The sequence below is a fragment of the Hyperolius riggenbachi genome, chromosome 1, assembly GCF_040937935.1.
Source record: "Hyperolius riggenbachi isolate aHypRig1 chromosome 1, aHypRig1.pri, whole genome shotgun sequence".
NCBI classification, from domain to species: domain Eukaryota; kingdom Metazoa; phylum Chordata; class Amphibia; order Anura; family Hyperoliidae; genus Hyperolius; species Hyperolius riggenbachi.
The window spans coordinates 594,402,377-594,420,045 of NC_090646.1; the positions used below are offsets into that span (position 1 = coordinate 594,402,377).

A 17,669-nucleotide genomic window follows, 5' to 3' on the forward strand; every position below is an offset into this window, starting at 1 on the left:
CCTCAACCTGGTGGTACAGAGGTTCATGCGCACCTACCAGGGGATTGAGGAGCTGTTGGAAGCAGCTCGGAAAATTGTGCGCACTTTCTGCCGCTCAGCTGCTGCCACAGCAAACCTGGCAGCCATCCAGCAGAGCGAGGGCCTGTCACGACACCGCCTTGCCATTGATGTACCAACCTGCTGGAACTCCACCCTGGTGATGTTGGAGCGGCTGGTTGAGCAGAAGAGGGCTGTCCACCACTACATCTATGATGCCACTGTCGCCGGCAACACCAAACTCCAGCTCATCTCCAACGTGCAGTGGGTGCAGATGCAACAGGTCTGCTTGGTGTTGGCTCCCTTCCTGCAGGGAACCAACCTGGTGAGTGAGGAACGGGCATCCCTCTGCCAGTGGGTGCTCTATGTTTGTCTGCTGGACAGGGCACTGGGTGATTTGATGGATGTGGGAAGAGGAGTTGGAGGTGCTGGACGTTGCTGTTGAGGGGGAACAGCGGAGCGCAGCAGCAGTGGTGAGAGGGTGGAGAGAGGAGGAAGAGGCTCAGGGGCCAGAGGAGGAGGACAGCGACCTTGAGGCCACTGACCCTGATGTTCAAAATCTCAAGGCACATGCAGACCCCAGGGTTAAGCAGATGCAAGCGAGGGAGGACGCCTGCATCAGCATGATCCTGGACCGATGGCTGAGGGGGAGGGTGACTCAGTTTCTGCCTGCCGGATACCGTGAGCAGCGAACAAGGGAGTTGCAGGAGAGCCTTGTTCGGCGATTGGAGGAAGCCTTCCCCCAGCCTTCCACCCCCTCTGTCCCTGTCCAGCCAACACAGCAGCCGGTGCATGCAGACAGCAGCAGCATCAGGTGCCCAGGACACTTGCTGTCATTGACAAAGGCGATCTACCTGACGGTTGAGCAGCCAAGAGAGGAGGTGGACAGACTCACATTTCTGAAGATAAACCAGGCCTGGATTGAAGGCACGTTCCTGGCACCTGTTGTCGGCGAGAGGGGGTTTCTGTATAGGAGGATCGATTTAAATCAAGTGAAGCCACAAAATAGCGATCTGTTTCCAAAATTTTAGTTTCACACTTTATTATATTCACAAAAAATTATTTTTCTTCAAAAAGGTAGAAAATTCTTTGTAAAACAGCAGAAGAATTTGTGGTACACACATAAAAAAATCAATACAAAAAGCATATGATAGACACTGTGTGCTTTGTTTGATGAAAAAAGTAATTTTAGTTCAGGCGACGACACTAGTCCGTTTTGGGTTGTTAACCCTTCGTCAGGCCTTTACGAGGAATAGAGAATTATCTTGACCAGAGAATATGTACAGTCATAAAAGACCAAAAATGAATTTGATTAGTAAAGAGGTATCTGTTCCAACCAGACACAACCCAGCACCTGACTGATGGCTGACATAGGGAGACTCAGCTGCAAACACAGTGTCGGTGAGAGGAGGACATGAGGTGCCTGGGAATTATTGTTTGACATCAACCTTTAGTCCCTGGGTCCAGATAATTTGACCTGTTTTTTCTTTAGTTGCTGTGGTACTAACGCTAGGTACCATGGCCCGTGACATGCCTGCTTCCACACCTCACCCTTCCTCCTGCTGCTGCTGCTGCTGTATTCAACATCCTGCTGTCTGTGTTCCCACCGCTAGGGTCCACAGAATACATTGCCTGCTGCCAAATGTCACTCCTCCTCCTCCTGCTGCTGTGTTTATTTATTTATTGTATTTATAAAGCGCCAACATATTACGCAGTGCAGATTTTTATCCTCCTGCTGTCTGTGTTTCCACTGCCAGGGTCCACAGAATACATTGCCTGCTGCCAAACGTCTTTCCTCCTCCTCCTTCTGTTGTATTTATTTATTTATGTATGTATTTATTTATTGTATTTATAAAGCGCCAACATATTACGCAGCGTGGATTTTTATCCTCCTGCTGTCTGTGTTCCCACCGCGAGGGTCTACAGAATACATTGCCTGCTGCCAAACGTCACTCCTCCTCCTCCTCCTGCTGTATTTATCCTCCTGCTGTCTGTGTTCCCACCACCAGGGTACACAGAATACATTGCCTGCTGCCAAACGTCACTCCTCCTCCTCCTGCTGCTGTATTTTTTTATTTATTGTATTTATAAAGCGCCAACATATTACACAGCACAGATTTTTATCCTCCTGCTGTCTGTGTTCCCACCGCTAAGGTCCACAGGATACATTGCCTTCTGCCAAAAGTCACTCCTCCTCCTGCTGTATTTATCCTCTTGCTGTCTGTGTTCCCACCGCCAGGGTCCACAGAATTATGTGCTGCTGCCATGCGCCACTAGCTATTACGCCACTACAATAGCTATACACTGTTCTAAAAATAAAATTCTGAGATGTCTGGGTGGAAAACTGTGCTGTCCCAGTTGTGCATTGGACACAAGGGGCTTGATTCACAAAGCGGTGCTAACCTACTTAGCACGTCTAACGTCTTTAGGCGCGCTAACCAGGGTGCTAAGTAGGTTAGCACCATTTTTCTCAATTGATAAATCCGGTGCTAACCTACTTAGCACCCTGGTTAGCACGTCTAAAGACTTTAGACGTGCTAAGTAGGTTAGCACCGCTTTGTGAATCAAGCCCAATGTGGGCTTCACGACTTCTGTCCAGAACCTCCTGCTGTATGGTGTTTATTATTACAGCCGTGGTACCAACGCTAAGTGCCACGGCCTACGACATTGCCTGCTGCCACATGTCACTCCTCCTCCTCCTGGCTTCACGACTGCTGTCTGGAACCTCCTGCTGTATGGTGTTTATTTACAGCCGTGCTACCAACACTAGGTACCATGGCCCGTTACATTGCCTGCTGCCACACGTCACTCTTCCTCCTCCTGCTCCTCCTGCTGCTGCTGTATTTAACCTCCTGCTGTCTGTGTTCCCACCGCCAGAGTCCACAGAATTATGCGCTGCTGCCATGCGCCACTAGCTATTGCGCCACTACAATAGCTATACACTGTTGTAAAAAAAACAAAAAAAAATCTGAGGTGTCTGGGTTGAAAACTGAGCTGTCCCAGTTGTGCATTGGACACAATGTGGGCTTCACGACTACTGTCCAGAACCTCCTGCTGTATGGTGTTTATTATTACAGCCACGGCCTACTACATTGCCTGCTGCCACACGTCACTCCTCCTCCTCCTGCTCCTCCTGCTGCTGCTGTATTTAACCTCCCACCACCAGGGTCCATTTTTATTTATTTTTTTTAAATTACAACTATTTAAAGGTGATTTCCCATTAAAAAAAAAGGCCTACCGAATTCTCGAACACGAATATTTCCCGAAGTGATGAACACGATCACGAACCGAATTCGAATCGAATTTGGTGGTCGTGATCGAATTCGAATCCGAATTAGCCCTGACCCGAAGTCGAATGTTGGCAAATTGAATTTAGGTACATGTAAGCATGCCTGCACACAGGAGACTGCATTACAGCCAGCAGTATGTGTGCCTCTGCCCATTACTGTGCACAGCAGATGAACAGAGAGCTACAGAGTTAACCTGTACAGAGCACTGAGGGAGACAGGCACCAGGTACTCACTCTCTGTTGAGCAATATACAGCCTTTGTGCATACCTAGCATTGAGTCTCTCGCAGTGCACCAGGTCCCTTCTCTGCTCCACCCCCTGAGTCACATAATACTGAGCAGACTCAAGATCCCAGCTGCCCTTGTGTTTTCTGCAGGCACAGGGAGGAGGAAGAGAGTGATAATGGACACAGTAGCACTGCGCCCCCTTATGGTTTGAAGGAGGAATCGCCCATGACACATGCCATGCATGCACCCCTGTAAATGGGCATCTGCAAGTGTAACTATTATGTTTCCCCACTTAACAAAATTCCACCATTATATTTCCATGTATAAATGCCACCATTGCACCCACTTTAATGTGTAACAGGTGCAGGCATCCTGCTATACATCATCCCCACTGTAAATGTACCAATCTTGTAGCATGTGGGCCCACATGCCCAGTGCTTTGCTATTGTGTGGACCTACTGGAGAGGGTTCTTTTACTGGGTATGACCACCTAAATAGTACATTAGAATGTTATGTTCTGTCTGTGCCCATGTCTAGTTATGCTGTAGCCAGGTGTCATTTTCCTGTAAAAATAATTGAAAAGAACAAAACAAAAACAAAACAAGCACAGGCGACTAAAATGAATGAAATACTTTATTTATTTGCGCAACACGCTAGAAAAAAGCAAGGCACAAAATTGCAGTTGTATTAAAAATAGATGGTCCAGACATTCTTACCTAATAAGAGATCTTCATTTTTTCATTTTTTTATGTGTTTAATTGTTGCTGCAATCTAACTGTTTTTCCTCCTCCTTTTCCTAGACAGCTAATAATATTGCATTATTGGTAGCAAATAAATGCACAAGCAAGCAATGAGAGTAAACAGTTGGCAGAAGCTGCTCATTTTCATTTCTTTATCATTTCTCTTTTAATCCAGTTGACGTTTTTGATTCCTCCTGTAATCCAGTTGACAATATTTTCATTGAGGAAAGCAAATCCTGGTGGATATTCAGCATTTCCACAATTATTTTTTGGTCCAAAAGAAACAACTCCTCGGAGCTGCCCCTGGCAAATCAAAGGTCCTCCAGAATCACCCTTAGGCAAAAAAAAGGAAAGAAACATCAAATCTATATTATTGATTGTACTGATTGTTGCCCATTGTTGTCTGCAATGAAGTGATATGTTTTCTGTTTAAACGGTAATTAGCACAGTATAAAGTAAAAGGCACCCATAGTAAGAACCCAATGGCCAACATACAGTACATCATTGCTCACAACTGTCCCTCTTTGGGAGCCCTGTCCCTCTGTCCCTCTTTCCTCCTCATTTGTCTCTCTTTCAGGGCTTTGTCCCTCTTTCTATGTAAATATCTATCTATATATATAATTGAGTAAGTGCCTCAACCTTCAAGCAAGAAGAAGAAGTAGCGCCCTGCCCCCAGGGCCGGTCCAAGCAAGAAGAAGGGGCTGGTCCAAGCAAGAAGAAGAAGTAGTGTCATATCAAACCAAGGGCAAAGAGGGATAATTTGCATATTCAGTAGCAGTGCATTGTGGGTAACCACAAATGTTCACTTATAGCTGAATTATTGCAGATTTGCTTCTGTTTTAAGAAGGAAAATTACACCAAGCTTTGCTTATTTTAGTAGGAGGGCTTTTTGATCTCTTTTTTTTTATCCTCCTATACATTCTTAATAGTTTGGGTCACCCTGAGCTGCTTGGTTAGTCTGTTGTACTGGTCCAAGCCCTATCTCATACAGCCTTATCAATTCTTGCTATCTACTGATGAGGGCCAAATGTCTGAAATAGGCTGGCACGTGTGGGTTTGATATGACTGTGTAAAACTTAAAGCTATAGGCATGCTTGACTTTTCATGGGTGAAAAGGAATAATTTGCATATTTAGTAGCGGTGCATTGTGGTAACCACAAATGTTCACTTATAGCTGAATTATTGCATATTTCCTTCTGTTTTAAGAAGGCAAATTACATCAAGCTTTGAATATTTTAGTAGAAGGTCTTTTTGGTCCCTTTTATCCCCCTATACATTCGAGTGGTTTGGGTCACCCTGAGCTGCTTGGGTTCTCTGTTGCACTGGTCCAAGCCCTATCTCATACAGCCATATCAATCCCTGCCATGTACTAATGAGGACCAAAAGTCTGAAACAGGCTGTCACATGTGGGTTTGATATGGTTGTGTAAAATGTAAAGCTATAGGCTTGCTACACACCAGTGGTTCTGGATGCTTGCTTGACGTACTAAGGGTGAAAAGGAATTATTTGCATATTTAGTAGCAGTGCATTGTGGGTAACCACAAATGTTCACTTATAGCTGAATTATTGCATATTTCCTTCTGTTTTAGGAAGGCAAATTACACCAAGCTTTGCTTTTTTTAGTAGGAGGTCTTTTTGGTCCCTTTTATTCCCCTATACATTCCGAGTGGTTTGGGTCACCCTGAGCTGCTTGGTTACTCTGTTGTACTAGTCCAAGCCCTATCTCATACAGCTGTATCAATCCCTGTCATGTACTGATGAGGACCTAAAGTCTGAAACAGGCTGTCTACATGTGGGTTTGATATGACTGTGTAACATTTAAAGCGATATGCTTGCTATACACCAGCGGCTCTGGATGCTTGCTTGACTTACCAAGGGGGAAAAAGGGTAATTTGCATATTTAGTAGCAGTGCATTGTGGGTAACCACAAATATTCACTTATAGCTGAATTATTGCAGATTTCCTTCTGTTTTAAAAAGGCAAATTACACCAATACAGTGTGCGGCGTTGCAGGAAGTGACGACAGTGGAACGCACGATGGAACACGGAAGAGGTGAGTCATCCCCGCCCGCTGCCCCTTGACTAATAGTGGCGGCTGCTACTGTGCTTAAGCAGGAGGGGGAGTGCACATGGGGGACCCAGGTGAGGGGGGGTCCAATCCCCCTCCCCGCCGCTGTTCCCAATACCAGGGCCGGAGCTACCATAGAAAAAAATAGGCAGCTGCCCCAGGGCCCCAGAGCCTGTAGGGGCCCCCAAGTTGTCCCTCCCCATCTTAACTGTTGCTCCCCAGGGACTCTGCAGAGTCTGTTAAGTTGGGAGGTGATTGGGGGAGGGTCAGCAGCCAGCTCAGGGGCCCAGGAGGGAAATTTAGCTGCAACAAAGGGCCTCTAATGATGCTTTTTCGTCGGGGGGTGTCTGTTGGGGGGCCCCCAGGCTAATCTTGCCCTAGGGCCCCATTGTTACTTGAACCGGCCCTGCCCAATACCCCCTTCCTGCCCTCTACCCTCTTATGCGGCGTATGCTACGCCGTGGGTCGGCTAGTCTATATATATAATTGAGTAAGTGCCTCAACCTTCAAGCAAGAAGAAGAAGTAGCGCCCTGCCCCCAGGGCCGGTCCAAGCAAGAAGAAGAGGCTGATCCAAGCAAGAAGAAGAAGTAGTGTCATATCAAACCAAGGGCAAAGAGGGATAATTTGCATATTCAGTAGCAGTGCATTGTGGGTAACCACAAATGTTCACTTATAGCTGAATTATTGCAGATTTGCTTCTGTTTTAAGAAGGAAAATTACACCAAGCTTTGCTTATTTTAGTAGGAGGGCTTTTTGATCTCTTTTTTTTATCCTCCTATACATTCTTAGTAGTTTGGGTCACCCTGAGCTGCTTGGTTAGTCTGTTGTACTGGTCCAAGCCCTAGCTCATACAGCCTTATCAATTCCTGCTATGTACTGATGAGGGTCAAAGCTCTGAATTAATGTTTGTGTCCAGTCTCCATTGTAGTTCACACACTGTTTAACACATACGTTATACAACACACACTGTGAATGTAGCTTTAAAGGACAACTGAATTGAGAAGACTATGGAGGCTGTCATAGTTGTCTAATTTTAAACAGGCCTGTTTTTAGGGGGCGTGCGGCACGTGCGGCTGCCCTGAGTGCTGAGGGAGGGGGAGGGCACCGTGTTGGTGGGGGGAGCCGCGGCTGTGGGGAGGGTGGCCCGACCTCTCCCTCCCTTCCTCTCCCCGGGACCGCCCTCCTTGCTCCCCTCTCTATGCAGAGGAATGCAGAGGAAAGCGAGAAGAAGAGCAGAGGAACTCACCTTCTTTCATTCTGATCGCCATTCACTTGCCGCTGGTCTATTCTGCATAGCCGGAGAAACACACTCTACTTCCTGTATAGCAGGAAGAAAAGCCTGTATCTCCGGCTATGCAGAAGAGACCAGCTGCAAGTGAACAGCGATCGGAATGAAGGAAGGTGAGTTCCTCTGCTCTTTTCCTCGCTTCCCTGCACATTACTCTGCATAGAGGGGGGAGCACACAAGGCAGCCCCGGTGGAGAGGAAAGGAGGAAGAGGTTGGACCACCCTCCCCATGGCTGACTCCCACCTCCATTTTGTGAGGCACCTACCTAGCTCACCTATACTGGGGGACCTACCTATCTCACCTATACTGGGGGCATCTATCTATCTCACCTACATGGGGGGGGACCTACCTATGTCACCTATACTGGGGGCACCTACCTATTTCACCTATACTGGGGGGACCTACCTATCTCACCTATACTGGGGGACTTACCTATCTCACCTATACTGGGGGCACCTACCTATTTCACCTATACTGGGGGGGGGGCTACCTATCTCACCTATACTGGGGGGACCTACCTATCTCACGTATACTGGGGGCACCTACCTATCTAACCTATACTGGTGGCAACTATACTGGCTACCTATATTGCAGGCACCTACCTAGCTAACCTATATTGGGGGCAACAACTGTACTGGCTACCTATACTAGAGACACCTACCTGGCTAAGGTTTGGGGCAATTATACTAGTTACCTATACTGGGGCACCTATGCCTGGCTTCCTTTACTGGGGTGGGCTATAGCTGGCCACCTATACTGGGGGCAACTAGACCTGGCTAGCTTATACTGCAGGCACCTATACCTGGCTCCTGGGAGGGGGGGTGCAATTTTTACACTCCGCCCTGGGTGCAATTTAGCCTAGAAACCGCCCTTATTTTAAACAATGCCAGTTGCCTGCAGCCTTGTTGATCTCTGTGGCTGCAGTAGTCTGAATCACTCAAGGAACAAGCATGCAGCTAACCTTGTCAGATTTGACAATACTGTCAGAAATACCTGATCCAGTGTCCTCTCCGAGAGATGCTTCAGTGTGGCCGGTGGCGTGGTCACAGAGAAGCGCTCTCGGCTTTCCCACGCCTCTATGGACAAACTCACCTTCCTGAAAATAAACCAGGCTTGGGTGGAAGGTGAGTGCCGGCCACTATTGTCGGACACAGGGGGACATGAAGTGGCTGCTGCAATGTGTTAACCATGCCTGCCTTTGTAAAGAAAGTTACAACCTGCTTATCTTGGTTCATTTTTTTGGCTGTGGTACTACCAGTGAGTTGCCATGGTCCTTCTGTGCTGCTGAACTGACCATCCACTTTGTCCTCCTGACTCAGTCACTACTACACTCTGCGTTCACACTGCCCGGGTCACCAGACGCATTGAATTTTTTGGGCAGCACTATTACACTGTGGTACTACCAGTGAGTTGCTATGGTCCTTCTATGCTGCCGAACTGACCGGCCGCTTTGTCCTCCAGACTCAGTCGCTATTAAAGGCTGCGTTCACACTGCCCCGGTCACCGGACACTTCTAATTTTTTGGGCAGCACTATTACACTGTGGTACTACCAATGAGTTGCCATGGTCCTTTTCTGCTGCGGAACTGACTGGCTGCTTTGTCCTTCTGACTCAGTCACTACTACACTCTGCGTTCACACTGCCTGGGTCCACTGACAACTCTGCTGTCATGTCATTGCTAATCGCTGCAAAAAAAAAAAAAAAATTACAAAAACCTCTCTGGGTCTTTTTGGCGTCAGCCACTCATCCTCCTCCAGTGGTACCATCACTGCCAAGTGCCATTGGGACTCACCTTCACCTCTGTGATTGCCTAAAGTGTATTTCCCTGTTTAACCACTTACCAATTTATAGCCCCATTTAAAGTGTTGATTTCACTTTAAAATCCATTTTCTCTAAAACAAAAAATTATTTTTTGAATTTTTTTTGTTTAAGTTGTAGCCCCTTATCACCTTGATAATCCATGCAATTTGGGGGATTGTAGCATGTATGGGGGCTTTGCTATTAACGTTAAAAGAAAATCCGGATCCGGTCTTGGATCCGGACGTGATTATGTAATTCACGGCTGAAAATCCGTGTCATGGCATGGGTGCGTATCAAAATTCGGAACCAATCACGCCAGATTTCTTTTTTTTTCGCAACGCCCTTGGTTGCCGAATTTTGGATCGGGACATCCGAGCACCCCTGCTTGCAAGTCTCCACTGCGTGGCTCTTGGGTGACACCAACCCCACCACAAATGGCAGTCATGCCTTCAGCTGCCGGCAGCCTGACACCTGCTGACTTTGTTTAGTTTTTTTTATTTTTTTAATTGTCATTGAAATTAGAATTATCACCTTGAATTGTTTTTTTTTTTTTATAAATAAAGTTGTTTTTCTTACTAACAAATCTATACTTACTGTAAATAACTTTCAATATTTTTTTTCATGAACCTACGTTTCCCTGAAACTTATAAAAACTGATACTACAAATTGAGATGGCATAGGTATTACTTTGTGCCCAACACAAGTTCTTTATGGCACTGTAGAGGTCATCGCTTGTCGACACTCACCAGGTACTAGCTCTGGAATTATCACAGTTATCAAAGTAACATATCAGGAAAAATAATTGTAGAATTTCATAAGTAACTTCAATTTTCAATTAATGAAAAACAAAACATATTTTTCAATTTTCATCATCATGGCCTTCACTCTCGCCAACGTGCGCAAGAGCACGGCCATTACTACACAAACATTGCCACCGAGAGGACTGACAGTTTATGTCCTGGGAGTGTCAACTAATGACAACCCTTTGCTGCTGTTTGCGGTGCGTTAAACAGTGAGTTTGGTCTGTCAGTGTGAAGCAGTACACTACTTACAATACCTGATCGATGTATACACACGCAAGATGTTTTAAACCACTTTATGCCTCCAATTTAGCAATGGAATGTGATTTCAGCCCTTTAGGGATTATAACCATACTCTTCGTCAAATATGTAATTTTCCCTGGGATTTTTGGCATGTATCCCACTCCGCCATGCCCCCTCCAGGTGTTAGACCCCTTGAAACAACTTTTCCTTCACTTTTGTGGGCAGGAACAGTCTTTTTAGATTTTAAAATTTGCCAGCTCATTGAAGTCTATGGCGGTCCGCCCAGTTTGCACAAACTCAAACTTTTTTGAAAGTTCGCGTCTGCAGTCCGCAGACCCAAAATCTGTGGTTCGAGCCATCTCTAATTATAATACAAATCTAGTTATAGGAATCTTCTCATATAAACTAAAGTATTGTATACTTACATTGCATGTAGTTTTTCCTCCTAGGGCATCCAAAGTGCACATCATATTTTTGGTGATTTTATGAAGTTTCCACATGGCAGCACATTTCTCTCTACTTATAGCAGGCAGGTTGACTTCCAATAGCTTGTCTGACCCGCTGTTTGAGTCATTACTGGTTATGCCCCATCCTGCTGATTCACAAATGGTCCCAGGTTCCACATCACTGAATGTTGTTGGCAATTTCCGAGGCTTCACACCAGTGGTTAACTTTGCTTTACCAGAGAGCTGAAAGAAGAGGTTTTGTAAAGACTTGGCTCAGGCAACAAGTCAAATCGCTCTAATAACTCTCAATTTATCCATTAAAGTATCACAGTTACAGAAAAATCTGAGAACTTTCTCAGGTCCCAAAGTATACATTCTATTTTGGAATTATAGTAGGGCCTGCGCTGCACTAGCCTGGAATTATTTTTAATGAAAATATATTAGTTATATTCAAACATTGCTGTTATTTTGGAGGTCAATGCAATGTAATGTATTAGTGTGCTAAAGCCCATCTCTACGTTTGAGCACGTTTGCCTTCTCATCCTACCCTCAAACAAACTCAAAGCTTTTCCTTACAATCCCCCTTTTATTTGAAAGGGGTGTGTGCGTGTGTGTGCGTGTGTGTGTGTGTGCGTGCGCGCGCGTGCGTGTGTGTGTGTGTGTGTGTGTGCGTGCGTGTGTGCGTGTGTGTGTGTGTGTATTGCAGTAGCATAACCTCATAGGAGTTTCACAATCCTTCCCTTAGACTCTGATTGGAGTAAATGATAGGGGTAAGGGGACGGTTATGTGGTTCATTGGAAGAGTGGTAATGTAACAGTGAAATTAAGATTCTTGGGGAAAAATGCAGAGGCTCTTGAGGTACAGTGCTGTACAGTGCAGCAGACAGTGGTGCTCGGAAAGAACCCATTTACAGATTTGAGTGGTTTCGAATACGGCTTCACCAGCTTCCGATTTAATCATAATCATAATTACGAATAGAATAGGAGTTCCAATTCGAACGTGGTTACGAATCGGAATTACGCTTTACATCCGTAATAACGAGTCGGAGTCCACAATTAATTTAGTGGTTAATAGAGAAAAACACCGTATGTGCCAGAAACAGAAAAATCAAATTTGCAGGGCATGTTAAGAAGAATAGTGGAAATAAAAGGAAAAACATTCAAAAATAACTTATAGTTTTTGAAAAAAATCATTTTTAAAGTTCTCGCTCTGAGTGTGGGAAATTACTTTAGCAGTCAATAGCAAAGCCCCCATAAGTGCTAGAAACGCCAAATTTGCATGGTATGTTAAGGGGCAGTGGGAGTAAGAGGGAAAAAATGTTTTCAAAAAGACTTAATATTTTTTTTTACATGATGTTAAATTAAGAAGGAAAAATTAGCCACTACACTAAAATTACAGATAATGTATTAACATGTATATAATCTTTTTTTATATGTTCAGTGTGTGGGAAATGTAAAAAAAAAAAAAAATGATGTGGAGTCCCACCTCCTGAGTTTCTTTAATCCCTTGTCCCCTTGCAGGCTGGGATAGCCAGAATGTGGAGCCCCAGATATGTGGGGCTTTGCACCCTGAGCTAGACCCACCTGCATGGTCCATGGCATGGGGGGGGGGGGGCTCCAGGGGAGAGGGACGGCCAAGCCTTCTTCTCTCCCCACAGCATTTGTCCAATCTATGGACAATGGGCTCTTCCCCACCTCTGGTTCCCCAGGAGGAAGTTAGGGCTGACAACACCATGGGGGAGTTCATTATGGCATCTGGAAGTCCCTTTTAAGAAGGGGACCCCCAGATGTCAGCCCCCCTCCTAGGAGAAATGGGTATAGGGGTACGTAGTACCCCTTTCCCATTTCCACAAAGGGGTAAGTGACATAAAAACGCAACAACGTGTAAGTCCTTAAATATTCTTAATTAAAGGTAACCTCCAGACTAAAAATCTACTCAGCAGCACTGAAAAGGCTTGGTGTTTCTTTAATAGTTTCACAGCATCAGAACCTTTTTTTTCTTACCCAAGCCTCATTTGTAACTGCACAGAAGAAAACTGCCTGGGAATTTTTACCCTGATGCTGTGCAAAGCATGATAGGATTTATGATGTTGTTGCTCTCCTTCTGCTCTCCTTCTGCTGTTTTGCACAAATTTGTTTTTTACATTTTGAATTTGAGTTTTGAAGCCTAGCGCACAGCTAGGAGGGGTGATCAGGACACAGGACAGTTGGAACTGTGTCTCATGCTCCCTGTCACCTCCTTTCAACCGAAAAGATGGCTGTCCCCATGAAAAAGATGTCTGCCCCCATGAAATCACAAACATTTGCCTGTTCTTTTAAAACAGTGTGGGTAAGAGTAGTGTTCAGCCGAAATGTTTGAAATTTTATGTTTTCTTGATAATGGACGCAAATTTTGCAGCTCCGACACGAATTCGTAATTTTGCAATTGCCATACAAACCGTAATTTGGAATTCCATAAGCGAAATTTTGCTTTTGTAATTTCGAGTTTCGTCGCAAATTCGTGTTTAACAAAGTTATTTTAGTTACAAAAATGAACATAATATTGTTTCTAATAGTAATTATGCGCATTTAGGTATTGACTAAACTCAGGAAAGTCACTCATTGATTGAAATTACTGATAATGCAAAGGCCCCTGCACATGCTGTCACTTTAAATGTATCAGAAGGCTCTATCTGCAGCCACTTCTAAGACAGGTGCTCTTTGCCATGGCACTTAGGACCAAAAGTCCGAAACAGGCTGTCTACGTGTGGGTTTGATATGGCTGTGTAAAACTTGAAGCTATAGGCTTGCTATACACCAGCGGTTCTGGATGCTTGCTTGGCTTAACAAGGGCGAAAAGGGATAATTTGCATATTTAGTGGTAGTGCATTGTGGGTAACCACAAATGTTCATTTATAACTGAATTATTGAAAATTTCCTTCTGTTTTAAGAAGGCAATTACACCAAGCTTTGCTTTTTTAGTAGAAGGGCTTTTTGGTTCCTTTGATCCCCCTATACATTCCTAGTAGTTTGGGTCACCCTGAGCTGCTTGGTTACTCTGTTGTACTCGTCCAAGCCCTATTTCATACAGCCTTATCAATCCCTGCCATGTACTGATGAGGACCAAAAGTCTGAAACAGGCTGTCTACATGTGGGTTTGATATGGCTGTGTAAAACTTAAAGCTCTAGGCTTGCTATACACCAGTGATGCTTGCTTGGCTTAGCAAGGGTAAAAAGGGATAATTTGCATATATAGAGGTAGTGCATTGTGGGTAACCATTTTTAACTGAATTATTGCAATTTTCCTTCTGTTTTAAGAAGGCAATTACACCAAACCATGGCACTTAGCTGTCATGTTGAGACACTTGGTTTTGGGCCTTGCAATATCTGATAATGTAAAGGTCCCTGCCCTTGCTGTCACCATAAATTTATCAGGAGGCTTTACCTGCAGCCACTTCTAAGACAGGTGCTCTTTGTGAAGGTGCACTTAGCGGTCATGCATGCTGAGACACTTGGTTTTGGGCGTTGCAATATCTGATAATGCAAAGGTCCCTGCACTTGCTGTCACTGTAAATGTATCAGGAGCCTCTGGACTGGAACACAATTTTGAGAAAAGTTGAATTTGCGTGTTAAACATGAAATTCTGATTTGTTTGGGTTACATAAACGATCGTAATTATAAAAAAGATCGTAATTATGAAATTCCCCATAAACACAAAATTTCGCGTAATTTCGTGAAATTCACGAAATTTCGATTACGGCCCTAATTGTTATTTCGTGAATTATGTGAAATTTTGTGAAATTTAGTGTAATCATAATTTGGTCATTACGCTCATCACTAGGTAAGAGATTATACTACCTATCTATTTTAATTAAAATAACTAAAGTAACTTAATGACAGTATGTTTGTTTAGGCTGAAGCTCCCCTTCAACCAGAAATACTTACCTGTACCTTTAAAAAAAAGATCACATGCCAATATCCTCGGAAATGGTCCCACGCCAATATCCTAAATATCCTATAATCTTGTGATCTTGTAACCTTGATGGATGATCTTCATGTACCTGGCGCCACACACCACTGCCCCCCCCCCCCCCCCACACACACACACGCAGCTCTAGCTATACTAAGTATAGCTAAAGCTAAAAAATATCACATTTAAGTTTTGGCTCCAAGGCTCTCCAGTGAGGATCCTCCTGATCGTCTCCTGACTCCCAGATTTTACCATGAATTCCCCCCAAGGCGTCATTGACCCCCAGCTCCTCCTGAGGCAAAGGAGGTGAGGAAGAGCTCCTTGTCCATGGATTGGACAAGGGCTCTGGGAAGAGGAAAGGCTTGGCCACCCCACTCCCCAGAGCTCTCCCATATCATGGACCATGGGCTGGTATATCTCCTCAAGTCGTGAAGCTTCACATTCTGGCTATCCCGGCCTGCATGGGGGACAAGGGGTTAAGAGTAGTGTTGGGCGAACATCCAGATGTTCCCAAACCCAAACCCAACCCAAACCCAACCCGAACATGTCCCTTTGGGGCCCCCTATAGGGTCCCAGCATAAAGGGAGAGCATGCCCCGAGCGCAGGGGGGGGGGGGGGGTCGGAAATGCCCCCCACCCCTCCCCGCTAAGCTCTCCCTTCTGCTGGACCCTATAAAATTACATTGAAGTCCCCCAAAGTACCTGGCAGGAGGAGGGCAGGAAGCGGACAGCCGGAAATCACAGGCGCTAGTTCCATCTGGTACTTCCGCCCTCTCTCTGACGCACTTCCTGTTTACATTTGTAAGTCGCGTCAAGAGAGAGCAGAAGTACCGCGATGACGTGTACGAGGGTACGCGTCATCTACATGATGACACGTACCCTCGTACGCGTCATCGCGGTACTTCTGCTCTCTCTTGACGCGACTTACAAATGTAAACAGGAAGTGCGTCAGAAAGAGGGCGGAAGTACCAGATGGTACTAGCGCCTGTGATCTCCGGCTGCCCGCTTCCTGCCCTCCTCCTGCCAGGTACTTTGGGGGACTTCAATGTAATTTTATAGGGTCCAGCAGAAGGGAGAGCCTAGCGGGGAGGGGTGGGGGGCATTTCCGACCCCCCCCCCCCCCCCCGCGCGCTCGGGGCATGCTCTCCCTTTATGCTGGGACCTTACAGTGGCTGGATAGTGTAATGGTTAAGGGCTCTGCCTCTGACACGGGAGACCTGGGTTCAAATCTCAGCTCTGCCTGTTCAGTATGCCAGCACCTATTCAGTAAGGAGTTTCGTGGGCAAGTCTCCCTAACACTGCTACTGCCTACTGAGTGCGCTCTAGTGGCTGCCTTACAAGCTCTTTGAGTCCGACAGGAGAAAGGCGCTATACAAATACTGGAATTATTATAGGAGGCTTTGTTCGGCCGGACACGGCTGTGTTCGGCCGAACACAGAAGGCGAAGGCCTGTTCGGGTTCGGGCAGCGTGGCCGAGCACCCTCCCGAACACCATGAGGTGTTCGGGGGGTGCCGAATAGTGTTGGGCGAACAGTGTTCGCCACTGTTCGGGTTCTGCAGAACATCACCCTGTTCGGGTGATGTTCGAGTTTGGCCGAACACCTGATGGTGTTCGGCCAAACCGTTCGGCCACATGGCCGAACTAAGAGCGCATGGCCGAACGTTCCCCGAACGTTCGGCTAGCGCTATGATTGGCCGAACGGGTCACGTGGTTCGGACCCGAACGCGCTCTGATTGGCTGAACTGTCACGTGGTTCGCGTAAATAAATACCCGAACCACGTCATATCTCCGCCATTTGTCTGTGGGTTTAGCTTTGGGTAGGCAGGCAGGGTAGTTTGCGCTCCAGCCACGCTAGCCAGTGTCCCCCCAGTCATTGTGTCGCTGCTGGGAATAGTAGTACACCGCTCGCTCAGCCACACTATATAGCATTGTGTTTACTGCCACTCTGTGTACCTCGCTCAGCCACACTATATAGCATTCTGTTTACTGCCACTCTGTGTCTGCTGGGAATAGTAGTACACCGCTCGCTCAGCCACACTATATAGCATTCTGTTTACTGCCACTCTGTGTACCTCGCTCAGCCACACTATATAGCATTCTGTTTACTGCCACTCTGTGTCTGCTGGGAATAGTAGTACACCGCTCGCTCAGCCACACTATATAGCATTCTGTTTACTGCCACTCTGTGTACCTCGCTCAGCCACACTATATAGCATTGTGTTTACTGCCACTCTGTGTCTGCTGGGAATAGTAGTACACCGCTCGCTCAGCCACACTATATAGCATTGTGTTTACTGCCACTCTGTGTACCTCGCTCAGCCACACTATATAGCATTCTGTTTACTGCCACTCTGTGTCTGCTGGGAATAGTAGTACACCGCTCACCCGCCACTGTATAGCATTGTGCTCTGTGTCGCTGCTGGGAATAGTGGTACACCGCTCACCCACCACTGTATAGCATTGTGCTCTGTGTCACTGCTGGGAATAGTGGTACACCGCTCACCCACCACTGTATAGCATTTCTGTACTGCCACTGTACTGCTGCCAGTCAGAGTGTACAATAAGTGAAATGAGGAAGAAATCCGGTGAAAGAGGGAGGGGCAAGGGAAGAGGTGTTTCTCCTGACGGTTCACGTACAGGCCACAGGGGAGCACCCAAGAAAACCCACTCAATACCGCCCATGTTGTCCAGGACAACAACCCTCACAAATCCAAAAGAACAGGACCAGATAATTACTTGGATGACCTCTCAAGCGTCCAGCAGTGGGTTAAGCAGCACCAGCA

The 17,669-nt window shown here is 46.1% G+C and overlaps 1 protein-coding gene across 2 annotated transcripts in view; it reads right to left on the bottom strand.

The window, feature by feature from the left end:
- Window positions 1-4,223: 4,223 nt before the first annotated feature.
- LOC137558535 (granzyme A-like) overlaps window positions 4,224-17,669 on the bottom strand; it is a 46,964-nt gene continuing 33,518 nt past the window's right edge. For both annotated transcript variants that reach the window (XM_068271749.1, XM_068271750.1), the window contains exons 4-5: window positions 10,918-11,181; window positions 4,224-4,625 (exon numbers count right to left, since the gene is read on the bottom strand). In XM_068271749.1, the coding sequence (XP_068127850.1) occupies window positions 4,437-4,625; window positions 10,918-11,181 (453 nt within the window). In that variant the 3' untranslated portion in view covers window positions 4,224-4,436. The remainder of the gene's footprint in view (window positions 4,626-10,917; window positions 11,182-17,669) is intronic.